The sequence below is a fragment of the Pistacia vera genome, unplaced genomic scaffold, assembly GCF_008641045.1.
Source record: "Pistacia vera cultivar Batoury unplaced genomic scaffold, PisVer_v2 Contig581, whole genome shotgun sequence".
In the NCBI taxonomy this organism is placed as follows: domain Eukaryota; kingdom Viridiplantae; phylum Streptophyta; class Magnoliopsida; order Sapindales; family Anacardiaceae; genus Pistacia; species Pistacia vera.
In genome coordinates this window covers 708,796-728,970 of record NW_022196425.1, presented here as the reverse complement: position 1 = coordinate 728,970, position 20,175 = coordinate 708,796, and the positions used below count along the sequence as shown (strand labels likewise).

The 20,175-nt window shown below is 35.3% G+C and overlaps 3 protein-coding genes across 3 annotated transcripts; all 3 read left to right on the top strand.

Annotated features, from left to right (window-relative positions):
- The first annotated feature begins 408 nt into the window (after positions 1–408).
- On the top strand, positions 409–3,382 carry LOC116109544 (TOM1-like protein 2). The gene is made up of 4 exons (XM_031395771.1): positions 409–493; positions 839–1,371; positions 2,046–2,321; positions 2,828–3,382. Exons 2-4 carry the CDS (start codon positions 886–888, stop codon positions 3,380–3,382), a joined length of 1,317 nt encoding a protein of 438 aa, XP_031251631.1. The 5' UTR covers positions 409–493; positions 839–885.
- A 1,799-nt stretch (positions 3,383–5,181) lies between these two features.
- Positions 5,182–8,367, top strand: LOC116109500 (TOM1-like protein 2). The gene is made up of 4 exons (XM_031395715.1): positions 5,182–5,277; positions 5,623–6,155; positions 6,830–7,105; positions 7,612–8,367. Exons 2-4 carry the CDS (start codon positions 5,670–5,672, stop codon positions 8,164–8,166), a joined length of 1,317 nt encoding a protein of 438 aa, XP_031251575.1. The 5' UTR covers positions 5,182–5,277; positions 5,623–5,669; the 3' UTR covers positions 8,167–8,367.
- Positions 8,368–9,952: 1,585 nt separating this feature from the next.
- Positions 9,953–20,114, top strand: LOC116109484 (structural maintenance of chromosomes protein 1). The gene is made up of 18 exons (XM_031395696.1): positions 9,953–10,390; positions 10,806–11,042; positions 11,196–11,429; positions 11,925–12,163; positions 13,459–13,725; positions 13,901–14,171; positions 14,668–14,792; positions 15,221–15,330; positions 15,419–15,526; positions 15,591–15,730; positions 16,233–16,322; positions 16,414–16,622; positions 17,338–17,507; positions 17,832–17,941; positions 18,058–18,437; positions 18,870–19,121; positions 19,628–19,855; positions 19,949–20,114. The coding sequence occupies exons 1-18, from the start codon at positions 9,953–9,955 to the stop codon at positions 19,995–19,997; spliced, it is 3,657 nt and encodes a 1,218-aa protein (XP_031251556.1). The 3' UTR covers positions 19,998–20,114.
- Positions 20,115–20,175: the final 61 nt, after the last annotated feature.

The following is a 20,175-nucleotide window of genomic DNA, read 5'->3' as shown; positions in this document are numbered from 1 at the left end:
TTTTGGTATGTTAGTACGATTTAGTTATAAACATAATTTTGCTTTTAAGGAAGGACGAAGACAAAAAAAAAAAAAATTAGAAAAGAAGAAAGAGAAAAGTGAAGTGAATTTTTAGAAGGGTAAAATCGTAAGCATAAAAAGCCTCATTTATAATGATAATTAGAGATGAGTTATTTTTTAATTTGAGGGCTATATAAGGAATTAATTCCAAATTTGTATATATTTAATGTAGATAAAGCAGTATCTGGTGTATAGTTATACAACAAGATTTTTTTAGCAAGTGGAGAAATTCTTTATTTATTTCGGTATCAAATTAGCAGTGGAGCCCACAAGAACCACGTGGGGGCATGCAAACGCCACGAGTATCATAAAATTGGACCATTCTCATCTCTCGCTGGCTAACAAAATGAAAAGGCCAGTTCAATTCGAAGCCCTAATTAAATAAACTGAACTTCGTCGTTTTCACAAATCTACAAATTGGAGCTAAACGGAGGTTTGTCTAAATGCTCAAATTTTGTTCCGCTAAGTAATTGTATTTCGTTTTCGTCTGTTTGGTTGCCAAGAAAGTAGTGGAATAAAGTTGTTGTGTTTTCGTTTTTTTTTATAACAACAAAACAGCGGGTGTGGGGTTTCGATAAATTGTTATTCATCGATTCATTTTCTCAGCAGCCAAAAGGAAGAATTGTATTTTATTCATTGATTCATTTTCTCAGCGGCCAAAAGGAAAAAAAATATTTTTTCTTATTGATTTTTATCTGATATGTTGAATGTATATTTTTAATAATGTTTGGCTTGGAGATGCTCATACTTTGCTAAAGTTTGATTTAATCAAATATAGGTTTTATTATTGTTGCTGATTTCGAGTTTTGAGAGCTTTAGAAAGTGATGGACAAGCTTAAACTAGCTCAATTAGGGGAAAGAATTAAGACTGGTGGGGCTCAAATGGGACGAATTGTTAGTGGAAAAGTGAAGGAAATTTTACAAACCCCGACACCGGAATCAAAGATGGTTGATGAGGCCACGTTAGAAACTTTGGAAGAGCCTAACTGGGGCATGAATATGAGGATATGCGCGATGATCAACAGTGAGGAGTTTAGTGGGTCAGAGATTGTTAGGACAATAAAGAGAAAGATATCGGGTAAGAGTGTTGTGAGCCTGAGATTGAGTCTTGATTTGTTGGAGGCATGTACTATGAACTGTGAAAAGGTTTTCTCTGAGGTCGCGTCTGAGAAGGTGTTGGATGAGATGGTTAGGATGATACAGAATCCAGAGACGGATCAGGGGAATAGAAATCGAGCTTTGCAGTTGATTAGGGCTTGGGGAGAGTCCGAGGATGTGGCATATCTTCCAGTGTTTCGCCAGACTTATATGGTGAGTCCTCTTCCTAAACTTGATTACTTGTCTTGTTATTGTTACATATTATATGCAACACTTGTTGGTACTCAAGGTTCAAGTTCTAAATGTAGGTTTACTTATAGATATGTACTTAGTACATTGACCATTTAGTTTTTTTATTTTATTTTTATTACCTCCTTGTTATATTTAAAGATCGATTCCGATGGATGCAACCTTCAATATGCATAGTGCTTGGCTTGTCTTTGAAGTTTTATCTCAGTATTGGTGGGAGTGGATAAATTAAACACTTTCTTTTATACTATTAGGCAGATTTTGTTGAGCATTTGCAACTTGCAAGGTTGTTTTCAGATAACCCCACTTCATACGGTTGCATTCCCTAGTTGTAGTTCAGGGACACTCCTAACTGTTGTCAACTTGTGTGAATAAACTTGGAAACTTCACTTTAAGAACTTTACTGAGCAAAATTGTGGATTTCAATAGAACTTGCTGAATGTCATATTGACTTCCAATTTTAGTTCATCCATGGTGCCCTATTCAGGATATCCTTTTTTTGTTCACCTCAGAGATGTCTACATTTTTTAGTCATAGTCAGTTACCATTGTGCGCATGGTTTATATGCATTTGAAAGATATTGGTGTTGCCATTACGTTAGTAACTCAATTGTTTATCTTATTTTGGGGATATGGCAGAGCTTGAAAGAAAGAAGTGTGCCTCCACCAGTAGAAGATGGGAATATGCCGCCCATGCAGTACTCCTTGGAGTCATATGTTCATCAAGAGCCACTGTCTCCTGAAAGCTATCCTGTTCCTGACACTGGATTGCAGAGTGGAGATCATGGTGGTTTGACCTATAATTTTGGGAGCCTCTCAGTTGATGAGAAGAAGGAATTTCTTGTTATAACTCAGAATAGCCTTGATCTGCTCTCCAGTTTGTTGAATAGTGAAACGGAGCCAAAACCCATTAAGGTAATCACTTAACTTTTTACATTGAAGTATTACTCATTCACCTTCATCAGCTTTTCTGTTATAGCTTAATATCCAATGATTCTACACACTTTGGATAGTATTTTACTCTCATTATTTTTAGAGTTTGTTGTCTACGAATCAGTAATTTGCATCCTTTCCAGAAAGATCGTTTTGGCATCTTACATATAAAGCCATGTTTTTATAATATTTCTGTAAATGTTTTTGAATTCTACCAAACAAATAAGTATATGCCTGGTTGAAGTGTGTAAAAATAGGGATTCACAACTTTATATTCTCAATCTTTTTCCCCAAACATGTTCTGTGTGCATGCATGTGAAATTATGTTTCAGACAAAATGTATGTTTATAGCCACATCAGAAAGTAGTTTATTATTTCCCTGGGATCTAGTTGGCGTGTAGACTTCTCATCTACCTAGCGGAAGGTTCTCTTGTCACTCCAAGAAATTGTAAAATCATCAGCCAAGAAAACTTTTTATATGGTTGCAGGATGACCTGACTGTGAGCATGCTTGAGAAGTGCAAGGAGTCTCAGCCTGGCATTCAGAGGATTATAGAAAGCACTACTGACGATGAAGGTATGCTCTTTGAGGCGCTTAATCTTCATGATCAGCTGCTACAAACCATTTCCAGATATGAGGAACTAGAAGCTGCTCTAAAATCTGGAGAACAACCTGAAAGCTCTGTTCTCACTGACATCAAATTGCCTCCTCATGTCGGAGCTCAAAATGAGACCAAGGCAGTGGTGAATGAACACGAGAGCAAGGCAGCAGTGAATGAACACGAGAGCAAGGCAGCAGTGAATGAACACGAGACCAGAGCAGCGGTTTATGAAAACGAGACCAAGGCAGCAGTGAATGAAAACGAGACCAGAGCCGCTGTGAATGAAAACAAGACCAAGACAGTAGTGAATGAAAACGAGACCAGAGCGGCAGTGAATGAAAACAAGACCAGAGCGGCAGTGAATGAAAACAAGACCAAGGCAGCGGAGTCCCCGAAAGGGGAGAGTACCGAATCCAGCACAGTTAAGAGAAGTGTTGAATAACAAAGCGGGTGTTAAGAGTGATGCTTTGGTGTAAGCTTTAGAGTGTACTTGTTTGATTAACTCTGGTTGCCTTGTAATGACATAACTAATCATTAGTTATGAGATTGTTTTAGTTAATAGAATTTCATGTAATTAAGATTACGGTATCTATATATCCTCCTCTTAAACGAATTTTAGTTTATCAATTACTGGATATTATTACATGCTAGTATAATTATATTCTTCCGACTCTGTCTGTGAATATTATCACATCAAGTAGCGGACAAATTTGAAAAATTTCAACTTCTTGCTACTACTGAAAAAACAATTTTCAAGTCATTTACTTACGGCTTGAGAGCTGAGAGTGTTATGAATACCGTGAAAAATGTACGTGATTTAAAATTTTACCATTATAAATTGGAAAATGTCAACATCAACCAAATTTTGAGAAATTTACTTTATTGATCATTTTAAAAAATCAAAGTAAAAGAATCAATTTATAAATGACTTCGTAAACAAAACCTATAAAAAGATTTAAAATTGAAATGCAGAATATTGTGGTCTTTTTTTTTTTTAATTAAGAATTTAATGTTAAAATATATATAAACTAAAGTCAATTTCACTCTCTCAATCATGATATGATATATAAACAATAAAAAACATATATCTAACAATATTTTAAGCATCTATAATGTTTTGTTTACAACTGAGTCATTCAAATAAATAAAAATTACACAAAATTTATGTAAAATAACCAATGTTTTAAAACCCGGCCCGGCTCGGCCGGTTGAACCGGGACCCGAAAGCTTCAATGGGCTGAGTTTAATTTTTTCCTATTCACCCAATACCCTAGGATTTTCGGTGATGATTGGGGAACAATTAACTGTCAGAATGTTGGGGCTTTTGAAAAGAAATTTTCGGTGACTGTAATGGTGGTGAAAGATTTGATTTCTGGTAGTAAATCGACCGAAAATCGAACAAAACTAGCAGCGGCAATGATGAGATTTTTCCGGCGATTGACGAGGCTAATGGGGGTGGGGTGAGGTGGGTTTTGGTCGGGAGGGAAAAGGGAGTAATTATGGGGTGATGGGGAGGGTTGTTGTTGTCGGAATTGATGGGATCTGGCCTGGAATGCCGACGTCGACGTCGGTGAGATTTGGCCGAAATCAAATCTATTTCGGCCAGATCTTGGGTATATTTTGATGGAAATGGGCTCAAGGGACGATTGGGGTTGCATCTAGGGTGTCGCTGCTGCTAATCAGTCACCGGTCGATTTGCAGTTGGGGTATGCTTGATAAATTTCAAACCTATAGGGACTTAAAAATTTTTAGGGGTATATTTGCTAAATTTTAAAAATTTTTGTCAACCGGTCAACCTGGGACCCGGAAGCTTTGCCGGGTTTCACCCCGAGTTGGGTTTTAAAACATTGAAAATAATTACTCTATTATTTGTTTTTTGTATGTTTATATAATTTAGTTGTAAGCATAATAACAGAAAAATTAGAAAAGAAGAAAGAGAAAAGTGAAGTCAATTTTTAGCAGGGTAAAATCGTAAGCATAAAAAGTCTTATTTACAATGATAATTAGAGATGAGTTATTTTTTAATTTGAGGGCTATATAAGGAATTAATTCCAAATTTGTATATATTTAACGTAGATGAAGCAGTATTTGGTGTATAGTTATACAACAAGATTTTTTTAGCAAGTAGAGAAATTCTTTATTTATTCCGGTATCAAATTAGCAGTGGAGCCCACAAGAACCACGTGGGGGCATGCAAACGCCACGAGTATCATAAAATTGGACCATTCTCATCTCTCGCTGGCTAACAAAATGAAAAGGCCAGTTCAATTCGAAGCCCTAATTAAATAAACTAAACTTCGTCGTTTTCACAAATCTACAAATTGGAGCTAAACGGAGGTTTGTCTAAATGCTCAAATTTTGTTCCGCTAAGTAATTGTATTTCGTTTTTGTCTGTTTGGTTGCCGAGAAAGTAGTGGAATAAAGTTGTTGTGTTTTCGTTTTTTTTTATAACAACAAAACAGCGGGTGTGGGGTTTCGATAAATTGTTATTCATCGATTCATTTTCTCAGCAGCCAAAAGGAAGAATTGTATTTTATTCATTGATTCATTTTCTCAGCGGCCAAAAGGAAAAAAAATATTTTTTCTTATTGATTTTTATCTGATATGTTGAATGTATATTTTTAATAATGTTTGGCTTGGAGATGCTCATACTTTGCTAAAGTTTGATTTAATCAAATATAGGTTTTATTATTGTTGCTGATTTCGAGTTTTGAGAGCTTTAGAAAGTGATGGACAAGCTTAAACTAGCTCAATTAGGGGAAAGAATTAAGACTGGTGGGGCTCAAATGGGACGAATTGTTAGTGGAAAAGTGAAGGAAATTTTACAAACCCCGACACCGGAATCAAAGATGGTTGATGAGGCCACGTTAGAAACTTTGGAAGAGCCTAACTGGGGCATGAATATGAGGATATGCGCGATGATCAACAGTGAGGAGTTTAGTGGGTCAGAGATTGTTAGGACAATAAAGAGAAAGATATCGGGTAAGAGTGTTGTGAGCCTGAGATTGAGTCTTGATTTGTTGGAGGCATGTACTATGAACTGTGAAAAGGTTTTCTCTGAGGTCGCGTCTGAGAAGGTGTTGGATGAGATGGTTAGGATGATACAGAATCCAGAGACGGATCAGGGGAATAGAAATCGAGCTTTGCAGTTGATTAGGGCTTGGGGAGAGTCCGAGGATGTGGCATATCTTCCAGTGTTTCGCCAGACTTATATGGTGAGTCCTCTTCCTAAACTTGATTACTTGTCTTGTTATTGTTACATATTATATGCAACACTTGTTGGTACTCAAGGTTCAAGTTCTAAATGTAGGTTTACTTATAGATATGTACTTAGTACATTGACCATTTAGTTTTTTTATTTTATTTTTATTACCTCCTTGTTATATTTAAAGATCGATTCCGATGGATGCAACCTTCAATATGCATAGTGCTTGGCTTGTCTTTGAAGTTTTATCTCAGTATTGGTGGGAGTGGATAAATTAAACACTTTCTTTTATACTATTAGGCAGATTTTGTTGAGCATTTGCAACTTGCAAGGTTGTTTTCAGATAACCCCACTTCATACGGTTGCATTCCCTAGTTGTAGTTCAGGGACACTCCTAACTGTTGTCAACTTGTGTGAATAAACTTGGAAACTTCACTTTAAGAACTTTACTGAGCAAAATTGTGGATTTCAATAGAACTTGCTGAATGTCATATTGACTTCCAATTTTAGTTCATCCATGGTGCCCTATTCAGGATATCCTTTTTTTGTTCACCTCAGAGATGTCTACATTTTTTAGTCATAGTCAGTTACCATTGTGCGCATGGTTTATATGCATTTGAAAGATATTGGTGTTGCCATTACGTTAGTAACTCAATTGTTTATCTTATTTTGGGGATATGGCAGAGCTTGAAAGAAAGAAGTGTGCCTCCACCAGTAGAAGATGGGAATATGCCGCCCATGCAGTACTCCTTGGAGTCATATGTTCATCAAGAGCCACTGTCTCCTGAAAGCTATCCTGTTCCTGACACTGGATTGCAGAGTGGAGATCATGGTGGTTTGACCTATAATTTTGGGAGCCTCTCAGTTGATGAGAAGAAGGAATTTCTTGTTATAACTCAGAATAGCCTTGATCTGCTCTCCAGTTTGTTGAATAGTGAAACGGAGCCAAAACCCATTAAGGTAATCACTTAACTTTTTACATTGAAGTATTACTCATTCACCTTCATCAGCTTTTCTGTTATAGCTTAATATCCAATGATTCTACACACTTTGGATAGTATTTTACTCTCATTATTTTTAGAGTTTGTTGTCTACGAATCAGTAATTTGCATCCTTTCCAGAAAGATCGTTTTGGCATCTTACATATAAAGCCATGTTTTTATAATATTTCTGTAAATGTTTTTGAATTCTACCAAACAAATAAGTATATGCCTGGTTGAAGTGTGTAAAAATAGGGATTCACAACTTTATATTCTCAATCTTTTTCCCCAAACATGTTCTGTGTGCATGCATGTGAAATTATGTTTCAGACAAAATGTATGTTTATAGCCACATCAGAAAGTAGTTTATTATTTCCCTGGGATCTAGTTGGCGTGTAGACTTCTCATCTACCTAGCGGAAGGTTCTCTTGTCACTCCAAGAAATTGTAAAATCATCAGCCAAGAAAACTTTTTATATGGTTGCAGGATGACCTGACTGTGAGCATGCTTGAGAAGTGCAAGGAGTCTCAGCCTGGCATTCAGAGGATTATAGAAAGCACTACTGACGATGAAGGTATGCTCTTTGAGGCGCTTAATCTTCATGATCAGCTGCTACAAACCATTTCCAGATATGAGGAACTAGAAGCTGCTCTCAAATCTGGAGAACAACCTGAAAGCTCTGTTCTCACTGACATCAAATTGCCTCCTCATGTCGGAGCTCAAAATGAGACCAAGGCAGCGGTGAATGAACACGAGAGCAAGGCAGCAGTGAATGAACACGAGAGCAAGGCAGCAGTGAATGAACACGAGACCAGAGCAGCGGTTTATGAAAACGAGTCCAAGGCAGCGTTGAATGAAAACGAGACCAGAGCTGCTGTGAATGAAAACAAGACCAAGGCAGTAGTGAATGAAAACGAGACCAGAGCGGCAGTGAATGAAAACAAGACCAGAGCGGCAGTGAATGAAAACAAGACCAAGGCAGCGGAGTCCTCAAAAGGGGAGAGTACCGAATCCAGCACAGTTAAGAGAGGTGTTGAATAACAAAGCGGGTGATAAGAGGGATGCTTTGGTGTAAGCTTTACAGTGTACTTGTTTGATTAACTCTGGTTGCCTTGTAATGACATAACTAATCATTAGTTATGAGATTGTTTTAGTTAATAGAATTTCATGTAATTAAGATTACGGTGTCTATGTATCCTCCTCTTAAACGACTTTTAGTTTATCAATTACTGGATATTATTACATGCTAGTATAATTATATTCTTCCGACTCTGTCTGTGAATATTATCACATCAAGTAGCGGACAAATTTGGAAAATTTCAACTTCTTGCTACTACTGAAAAAACAATTTTCAAGTCATTTACTTACGGCTTGAGAGCTGAGAGTGTTATGAATACCGTGAAAAATATGATTTCTTAAACTGTACTTCGATTTTTTTTTTTTTCAGTAATTATCCGAAAAGTATACGTTTTATAATAAGAAAAAGGATTATACAGTCAAATCTCTCCGTATTAATATTCTATATAAGGATAAAAAATTATATTCTTAATTTGGGATAATTATAAATAAGAATAAACTCCACATTGTAATAAGTTATAATATTTTTAATTCTTGTCTTAAGAAAAATTGTCTCCACATAGTAATAATTATATGCATATTACAAAAAAAAAATTATTTGTTACATTCAAGATTTAAGATGAAATAAAATATTTATTTAAAATTGTTTTGGAGAATGATTTATGCTTTAGAATTGTTACCACATCTTTTAACTTGCGAGTAATGTACTCGCTAGCATGAATATGTTCTTATTGAAGCCAAAATATTTATAGCTTCTCAAGTATGATCGGAGCTTCTTGGCACGAAACTTTTTATATTTCTGTATTATCATCCTCAAGATTTTTTTTTTTTTTGTGTAATTGTAGTAATAATTTCTTCTTCAGTTAAAGTATACATGACTTATTGCTCATTTGAATGATTGAGCAAGACATTAATATCCATTCAATTAGTGTAGTGAAATTGTTAAATCTGATCACTCAATTCTACAATGACTCTTTGATTATTTTTATCTATTTTATTTATAACTTGTAATTTATCGACATAGGGATCTTAATTTTGTAATTCTTAAAACAATTAGCAATTGTCTGTGGCTTCATATCAGTTTAACCATGCAGCAATTGTATTTACAATTTTATCAAGAACACTTATCTTTGTCAATTATAAGACAAGATCTTTTATTCGTTTAAATAGTAGACAATTGAAGTATTGAATTAAAATCATAATACTACTAAAACATAAATTGAAATCCTAATACTGTACTACTAAAAAATGAATTATAAAATAAGAAATTTTTATAATTATACCTCTATTAAATTTTAACTTTTTTATGGTAATAAAATTAATTAGTTCGTACCATTATGACTATAAAGCACCATTATGACTATAAAGAAATTTTACTATAATTATGAAATAAGATTTTTTTTTTTCGGATTTGTAATTATATAGAAATTTTTTTATTTATTATTTTATATTTACATACCATAGAACAGTATTAGAAAAGTCAAAAGTAAGCGCTAAGACAGACGGAACGCATCAGGATATTTATTGCAAAAAAGAATCAAAGACACCAAAAAGAAGCGCCATTTCCTATCGTGCAGTTGGGAATGTTTACTCTCACTATGCCTCCATAAAATTTTCCCCCAAATTTTTTCCCCTTCTCTTTTAAGAAACCCTTGAACGGAAATATTCTTCTTTGTTCAGTGGAATTCCCACTCCCAGTTCCCACGTAACCCTAATTCTCACTTCCACACACTTGTAAAACCCTAAAACGATGCCCTCCTTACTCTCACCAGGCAGAATCCACCGTTTGGAACTCGAAAACTTCAAGTCCTACAAGGGACTCCAAACTATCGGCCCGTTCTCCGACTTCACCGCAATAATCGGGCCGAATGGAGCTGGGAAATCCAACCTAATGGATGCCATAAGCTTCGTTCTCGGTGTCCGTACTGGCCAGCTCCGTGGGGCTCAGTTGAAAGATCTCATTTATGCTTACGATGATAAAGAGAAGGAGCAGAAAGGTAGGAGAGCGTTTGTGAGACTGGTGTATCTGCTGGGAAACGGTTTGGAGCTCCAGTTTACTAGAATTATTACGAGTGCAGGTGCAAGCGAGTATCGAATTGATGGTAAAGTCGTTAACTGGGATGAGTATAATGGCAAGTTGAGGTCGCTTGGGATTCTTGTTAAAGCCAGAAATTTTCTCGTCTTCCAGGTTATTCACTTGTTTTATGTGAAATTTATAAATTTAAATGTTGAAGAATTCTCAGTATAGTTCAAGTTCATGCATTTTTAAAGTTATCCATTTAAATGTTATTATTATCTGGTTATGCCATTATGTGTTTTTTTTTTAATTGCTTGTGGTTGGTCAGAAATTGAAATGTGCTTGGATTTGTATAATGGTCTTTTCTCTTTACATTAAGAAATGGACACATGTTATTGCAATGGGGAATTGGACCGATAAAGAAAGGAAGAGTGATCGAGTTAAACTTATTTTTAACTGATTGCCTATACCTCCTAAATTATGTTATTATGGTGCAGCTGGTTTCTTGGAAGTTAGAGGTTACTTTTAATGAATATATTGGTCTCTCTATCTTATTATTTTTATTTTTATATTTTTTCAAATGTAGGGTGATGTGGAGTCCATTGCTTCAAAGAATCCCAAGGAACTTACTGGACTTCTTGAGCAGATTTCTGGGTCTGATGAACTCAGGAGAAATTATGAGGTTCTGGAAGAGGAAAAAGCGAGAGCTGAAGAAAAGTCAGCTCTTGTTTATCAGAAAAAGAAAACAATAGTGTTGGAGAGGAAGCAGAAGAAAGAACAAAAGGAAGAAGCAGAGAAGCATCTTCGCCTGCAAGATCAACTGGTATGGACTGGAAGGTTTCTCTGTCTGTCTTGCTGGGATGCCTTGCATTAAGATATCTGCATACGTGTTTTTTCTGCTGTCATTCATTATATAGTGCCTTGTTTGCCCTGTCATGAATTTATTTCCCAATTTTTCTCCTGTTCTTCTCTGCAGAAATCTTTGAAGAAAGAACACTTTTTATGGCAATTGTATACTATAGAACAAGATATTACCAAGATGAGTGATGATCTTGAAGCTGATAAGAGAAGCCGTCAAGATATATTGCAAGATTTAGATCATCTGAATGATAAAAAACGTGAAAAGAATAAGGAACTACACAGATATTCGAAAGAGGTTGCACTGTGTGAGAAGAAGATTTCTGACAAAAGAAGTAGACTCGATAAATATGTGAGTTGTTTGAAGTCTTTTTGTTGATTTATTTTGATTTCCATTGTTGATCTGTGCTAGAATATATATTTTTTGATTAGTTACAACAACTGCCGATCACTTTCTTACACATACGTTAGGATGAATATAATTTATGATTTATTGAATTTAGTTGGGAACTATGGCTCTCCATTCAAGTGCACTTTTGAACACATTTGTTGGTAATTTTAGTTTTATGCTTCTTTAAGATGAAACTTTAAATCTACCACCTGTATCAAAGCCATTTCTTGTTTTCTTTTCTGTGGATGTGGGGAGAGGGTGGAATGTACGTTGAATGATGTGGATCTTGCTATGATTGTTTAATGATTTGGCCAAATGGCTGAGAAATGGTTAACTAGATTATCTTAAATTGGTACTCTTAACTATGATCATTTGGTCTACCATATCAATTATTTATCTGGTCTTCGGTGAAGAAAAATAGATGGTATATTTACTTTTTTATTTTCTTGTGTGCAGCAACCTCTGCTTCTCAAATTCAATGAAGAAAGATCTCGCATAAATTCAAAAATCAAGAGTACTCGAAAGGAACTTGATAGAAAAAGAGAAGAGAGAAGGAAACATGCTGATGAAATAGAAGAGCTGCAGAAAGGAGTACAAGATCTGACAGCAAAACTAGATGATTTAAATGAAAAAAGTCGAGATGCTGCTGGGAAACTTCCATTGCTTGACAGTCAACTTACAGAATATTTTCGAATGTAGGTTTTCTTAGTCCCTAATTTACAATATTATGACCACTGCATTCTTTATTCTGTGATGACAAAACCTTGTTTACCTTGGAGCTAGGTTCAGTAGTGAAAACTGTTGAAACCTAGGAACAAAAAAATTGGTTTGAGTTTTAATAACTGTCTTTTATGGTCAAAATGCACATAAAGAAAACAAAAAAAATTAGATGGAGGGGTCAAACTTCTGGAACTTGAATGAAAAAAAAATTATACTAAAATAATAATCGAAATTAGATAATTTTAATAAATAGATTAAAATAGAATTCTAATAAAAATAAAAATGAATAGAATAAAATGATATTAAATTTATCTAATTAATAATAAATAAGGTCTATCCTGTTGAGGTACTCAAATTGGATCAGCACTTGTTACCCAACAACCCCTTAGAGGAAGGTCCAAGCAAGGGGGACAACGGGTAGGTTGCATGAGGCATAATGCTTGTTTAAGGAGTTCTGCCATGCAAAGTTTCATCTTAGAGGTATTCTTGGGGTTAGGAGGGAGCATTCAATACGCGGGATTAAGATAGGGATTATTTGGGGCTTGGGAGTAAGCTTTAGTTTGAATTTGATGCATGAAATGTTACTAGGAGTCATGAAGGAAGAAACCATAACTCCTGAAAAGAACAAGCTTATTAGATAGTTGTACAGATGAACTTATGTTACTAAATGCAAACCATGGAAACATCACTGCTGGCAATTTCTTTTAAAAAATGCAAGGCTTTCAGACATTTTAGGCCAATTAGCATGTTTTGTGTTTGAGAGGGCATTTATGTCTTTTAAATGGTCAGAGATGAACAAACTCTGACCGTCATTAATAGTTACTACTGTAAGTGGGTTTGAGTGGGAAATAACTGTTTTGTGTTTGAGTGGGAAAGTTGATTATTGACTGAAATGACTTGTGTTTCAGCCTTTTTTTTTGGCTTATGCTGTGACATATGCAATTTATGCTGCCGAATTTACCACATATATGTAGCGAATTATTAGCATGTTTCTATTCCAAAGTTGTTGTTCCAAATGATTGATTTTGACCTTTCTCATGGTTCCCCAAAGTCAGGCTTGTGTTTCTTGGTTTACCATTTTAAAATGGGCATTTTGGTAGATGGCAGTCATGCCTTTTTATTTGTTTTTTAAATGTGAATCACAACTTATTATGTTGCAAAATTGTGAATGGAAATTGAATTCACTAATTAGGATTCTATACCTGCCCCACTACCACAAATCGAAACTTGTTCAATCTTTTCGGCCATAATTGGAAATTTCATGTTTCAGTAAAGAGGATGCTGGAATGAAAACTGCAAAGCTAAGAGATGAGAAAGAGGTTCTGGATAGGCAACAACATGCTGATATTGAAGCGCAAAAGAATTTGGAAGAAAATTTTCAACAATTGAGTAATAGGGAGCATGAACTGAATGCGCAGGAGGAGCAAATGCGAATGCGACAGAAAAATGTTATAGAGACTTCTGCTAGACATAAAGAGGAGCTCATGGCGCTGAAGAAGGAGCTGCGACTGATGCAAGATAAACACCGTGATTGCAGGTTATTAAACTCGTTGGTTTACTTTGTGAAATTTGTTCTTTCGTTATATTAATATATTCTCCGAGGTTCACACAAAATTTATTTTGTCACATGTCTTTGTATGTATTATATGCCTTGTTAAATTCGGGAAATAATAAGTCATTATAAAAGCTCTGCCCTGCTTTTGTTTATACAGGAATAAATATGATAATCTGAAGACTAAAATTGGTGAAATAGAAAATCAATTACGTGAACTGAAGGCTGATAGGCATGAAACTGAGAGGGATGCTAAGCTGTCTCAAGCTGTGGAAACTCTCAAGCGCCTATTTCAAGGAGTTCACGGACGTATGACTGATCTGTGTAGGCCAACCCAGAAGAAGTACAACCTTGCTGTTACTGTAGCCATGGGTAAATTTATGGATGCAGTAGTGGTCGAGGATGAGAGTACAGGAAAGGAATGCATCAAGGTAATCTCTAAATTTTCTGTCTTTCTGTTAGTTCATGGATATCAGCACGTTGTTTTTGCTCTTGATTTGATCAATTTACATCCTTAAAGATTATGACTTCCAAAATAAATGAGTAATTACGTGTAGCTGATAAGTTCTGTCTACTGAAAAGTAATCCCTGACAGAGATTTGTCTACGCTTGTCTGTGATGCTACGGATGTTTTCATTCTCTTTTAATGATGAAAGAATTAGATATCTTTACCTGATGATCACATTTCTTAGTTATTAAACAATGTTTGAAAGTTGTAAATATTTCAAGCTTTTAGTGGTTAAAGATGCACAATATGGTAATGTAGTACAGAAAATATCTGTAGTTGGGAAGATTTGTTTGATTGTTTGCATAATATTAATGGAAGTTCTATTTCTGTATTTAATTTTCATATAAAATGTTAGTCATCTCAATTAACATGTGAGTTTACATTATATTTATGGTATTGCTTCCTTGAGTTCTGTACAGTATTTGAAAGAGCAAAGGCTTCCTCCCCAAACGTTTATACCACTGCAGTCAGTGCGTGTTAAGCCAATCGTTGAGAGGCTACGGACTTTAGGTGGTACTGCAAAGCTGATCTTTGATGTTATCCAATATCCTTTACCTAAGTTGGCTTATGTTGTCTGTTTATTTTGAGGGTAAAACATTTCATGTGTGCAGTTCTGAATCACTGTGGATCATCTTTATTAGACTCATGAAACACTTTATATGTGCATGGTTTGTTTTCCTACTTTCATTTTAGTAACTATTAATGGAGTTTAAAGCAAGTAATGAGTTGATTGCTACTTCATTCTTCACTATTGCTGGCTATCACAATCACTTGAGCACAACTTACGAAGTTCTACCAGACTCTTTTTCCTTGAAAGGATGTTGCTCATATTTTACTGAGTTTTTCAAATCAAAGATTCAGAAAAGATGTGTTTTCAGATAATCTAAACAATTACTTTTTATTACTAATCAAAGAGGACCAATAAGTCTAAATAAATGTCATAGATTTGTTAACTTAACATAGCAGTTGCACATTCGATCCGTCATTGGAGAAGGCAATTCTTTTTGCTGTTGGGAATACTCTAGTTTGTGATGACCTTGATGAAGCCAAGGCTCTTAGCTGGAGTGGGGAGAGGTTTAGGGGTAAATTCTTCCTGTCCTTTTAGTTGTAAATGTTCAGTATCGTTAATTGATATTATATTAAATTTTGAGTTTCACGTGCTTGTATCAGTTGTAACTACTGATGGAATTCTGCTCACAAAGTCTGGGACAATGACTGGTGGTACAACTGGTGGGATGGAAGCAAGGTCGAAACAGTGGGATGATAAAAAGATTGAAGGTTGGTTGTCATAGTGAAATTTTGAAGTTCTTTTGCTGTATGATTGAGTGTTGCTGTTCTACAGGACTGAAAAAAAACAAAGAGCAGTTTGAATCAGAGTTGGAAGAACTTGGTTCAATTAGGGAGATGCAGCTAAGAGAGTCTGAAATGTCTGGGAAAATTACTGGACTCGAAAAGAAGATTCAGTATGCTGAAATTGAGAAGGTAAAATGACTGATGTATTACCTTTTTTAGGTTTGAATAGGAATATTATTGCAAGTGGGTACTAGGTTCTTTCTGTGACATAAACTGTTATCAATACGTATTGGATTTTGCAATATTTTTTATGATTACATGTGCGATTAACTCTTTATGAATTGCAGCTACAGAATATTTATTAATATGAGCAAAGTGTCCAACATTCTTGATGGCACTTATTTAACAGACTTAGCCCTTGGAACGAATTCATTGGTTGGAGAAAAGAGCAGGATGATTATTTCTATAAATTGCAGCTACTGAAGATTGGTGAAATTCACTCATGTCTCTTTATGGCCTGTGGTTTAACTTTAGATATTATCTTAGATGTAGGAAAACAACTCGAAACAGTTTGGATACAATCCAAGTGTGTAGGATAAGGTTTCAATGGCTGTATTTGACTAATTTGATCACTCATGTTCCAATGAAATGCTTTTTGTTAGTTGGTTCACCTTGAAAAGTTGCATTGCAGCGGAGCATTGATGACAAACTTGCCAACTTGAGGAAGGAAAAGCGTAATATCAAGGAAGAAATTGGCCGGATAAATCCTGATCTTCGTAAGGTAATTTCATGTGTATGGTGCCCTCTGTTTAGATTATTTTGTAAAATGTCTTTACCCTTCTGATGTCATTGCTCTTAAATAACACTTGCAGTTAAAGGATGTAATTGATAGGAGAACCACAGAAATCAAGAAGCTGGAAAAGAGGATTAATGAGATTGTTGATCGTCTCTACAAAGATTTCAGTCGGTCTGTTGGGGTTGCAAATATCCGTGAGTATGAAGAGAACCAGCTGAAGGCTGCCCAAAATGTTGCTGAAGAAAGGCTTAACTTGAGTAGTCAGCTGTCTAAGTTGAAGTACCAGTATGTTTTTAATTTTCTCCTGGTCAATATCCCTATTTTACATATCCAGATAGATGGAAGGATATGGATAATTACATATTGTTATTGTTATGTCTGCTTTATGGAATATGTATATTTTTATGCATGTTGCACCTGTGATTTGCTGAGTGATATCTTCATGGCGATGCATGATAATGAGCCTCTATATGAAGCTGTTAGTTTTTTCTTATTTGATGAGTCAGTGTTGAAAATTTCAAACTTGTAAAATTTTCTGAGACTGTTGGGGGGTTTACCCCAATTTTTGTTTGAATTGTAGATTAATGTTTGCTTCTGTATTGGAAGAGAACAAGTTGGAAGAAGTTCACTGTTCTTCAATGGATAGTTTTACTTCACCTCAAAACTATTTTATTAGCCGACTCTTCTAGAAAATGTCAGATTTCTTGTTTATATAATTATAATTATGGTGTCTGTAATTTATTTTTTTAGCAGTTACATATTTGGTGCCTTTTGGGTTACTGTGTCTTGCAGTTATATTGACTTTGACCAAATTAATTTCTAGAATTTGCCTAAAAAAGGAGTCATGTTGGATATTGATATTTTAAATCAAGGTTTTCATGTTCTATTTTCCCTTTCATCATTTGAGCTGTTTGTGGGACATTTTCTGTTCATATGCTTAAGTATTTGACAAATATGTCTGGTTGTGTACCATTTATTTTGCTTTATTTCGAATTTCCAGGTTGGAGTATGAGCAGAAGCGTGATGTGGAATCACGAATTTCAAGGCTGGAATCTTCTCTTGTTACCTTTGAAAATGACTTGAAAGAGATCCAGAACAAAGAAGCTGATGTCAAGTCATCAACTGAGAAAGCTACTAGTGAGATCAATCGTTGGAAGGAAGAAGTCCGTGGTATGAATTTTTGAGCATGTTTCTATACGATCAATTGTTGGCCAAGTAAATTAAGAATTTGTCAAGTTATTTTGTCAACAAATATAAAAATATAATTGCGAATTCATTTATATAGTTGCGTATGTAATTAACTTGAATTCAAGATATGTAGACATGTCAAAGAAATTGGCTAAAAGTATTGTCTCAGCTTGGAATTGTTTCAAGTGTTTTCAACTACATTTTTTGGGTGTAAATTAGCTGAAATGTTACGGTGATTTTGTCTTTGTGATATGGATGATTATTTCTTCTTGAAGAAGTTGTTTTCCTCTAATCCTATTTCGACAGAGTGGAAATCCAAGTTGGAAGAGTGTGAGAAGGAGATCCAGGAATGGGAGAAGCAGGCTTCTGCTGCTACTACAAGCTTATCCAAGCTGAACCGTCAGATAAATTCTAAGGTGTCAAGATTTTTTCTCCTTAATCCATTTAATTATTTGCTTGAAAATTCTTCAAGAGTAGGTAAATTGTGATGTTGAAACAAATGTTAATCGACTTCTCTTTACTGATTTTACAGGAGACACAGATTGAGCAGCTGATGTCACGGAGGCAGGAAATAGTGGAGACTTGTGAACTAGAACACATAATTCTTCCTACTATTCCAGACCCCATGGAAACTGATTCTTCAATACCAGGCCCTGTTTTTGATTTTAGTCAGTTAAGTAGGTCGCTTCTGCAGAATAAGAGACCTTCTGAGCGTGAGAGGCTTGAGGCTGAATTCAAGCAAAAAATGGATGCCCTAATCACAGAAATTGAAAGAACTGCTCCAAATTTGAAGGCACTGGACCAATATGAGGTTCTGTTAGAGAAGGAAAAGGCTGTAAGTGAAGAGTTTGAAGCTGCCAGAAAGGAGGAGAAGCTAGCAGCTGAAAATTACAATTCAATTAAGCAGAAGAGGTACTAATTTATTAGTACAGTGCTGCAAACTTTCTATACCATGATGACCTTTGCAAAATTTAGTTACATAGTAAGATTTTATTATGCAGGGGTTTGACTTTAATCTCTAAGTTTGAATTGTTTTAAAAAGAGTGAAACAAATACTTGATAGAAATTTTGGTATGCAATCTATGGTTCCTTTCTTTGACTAGCTTTGTAGATTATATTAGCTTCTACATAAAAAACATGGGAAACTCAACTTCTGCCCCTGTTCATGGCAACTGAAGCAGCTGAATTAACAAAATCTGCACTTTAATGTGTTTCCAACTTTATCTCTGTGTTCATGTATACTAAATCTTTGTACAATACCTTGAATGCAAGAACTATGGAAATAGCGTATCACATTGTGATGTTGGAACAATAATGCCTATGGCTTCATTTTGGTGGATGCAGATATGAATTGTTTATGGAAGCTTTCAACTATATTTCTAGTAATATCGACAGGATATACAAACAACTAACGAAGAGCAATACACACCCATTGGGTGGGATGGCATATTTGAACTTAGAAAATGAGGATGATCCTTATTTGCATGGCATCAAATACACTGTTATGCCACCAACAAAGCGCTTTCGTGAAATGGATCAGCTCTCTGGTGGGGAGAAGACAGTTGCAGCACTTACATTACTCTTCTCTATCCACAGGTGTGTCCTTTATAATTATATAATATTTTTTTTCTTTAAAAATTTGCAGAATATATTCAATTGATTGTGACTGAAGTGCGGATCACCTGATTTTAGCATCCTACTCTATGTTCTGTTTATGAGTTTGGACTAGTTGTCTGTTGTCAAACAACTAATAATAATAATTCAGGAGATGCCTGTGCTAGATCAAGAACTAGTCAAACTTAGGGAAAATATCACCTTATTTCCTTCTATTTAGCTTAACATTGGAGATACCTGCAGTTTGGAAAATAAAATTTCGGCTCTCCTGCTGTTATCAAGTTATTTTATGGTTAAGCACTCTTTCTCTCTCATCTCACTCAAATGCATCTTATCTATAACCATAAGATTTCCGTTGCATCAGTGTTGTGATATCACTGAAAGACGCCAAGTATGAGATAATTTTTGAGGATGAGGGGAGATTAGCTATTTTGATCTCTGTTTATTCGTAATCTGATGTTATTTTCTGTATGCATGATGGTTTTCAGCTACAAGCCTTCGCCATTTTTTATATTGGATGAAGTTGATGCAGCTTTGGATAATTTAAACGTTTCTAAAGTAGCTGGATACATCCGTTCAAAATCATGTGAAGGAGGGAAGAGCAATCAGGATGATGGTGAAGGCAGTGGTTTTCAGAGTATAGTGATATCATTGAAAGATAGCTTTTATGACAAGGCTGAAGCTTTGGTTGGGGTTTACAGGGACTCAGACAGAAGGTGAACTTTTGCACATTATCATATATGGATTGTTTTCTTATTCTACTGAGATTAAATTAACACGCTAACAAAATTATGTCTTTTTTTCTTCAGCTGTTCGAGGACCCTGACATTTGACCTGACCAAATACCGGGAATCTTAGGAGCTGTGGCGTGGGAAAGTAGACTTTTGATGTAAATAACCACTGTTTGTTGCACCCTTTAGATGTAAATAATTTGATGTTCTTAATAGTATTGAGGAGCTGGATTTGATTGCTGAATGTTTGCCCCTGCTTTCCCCATCTCTAGTTAGATTATAGATTAGATTGGACAGTGTTGCAT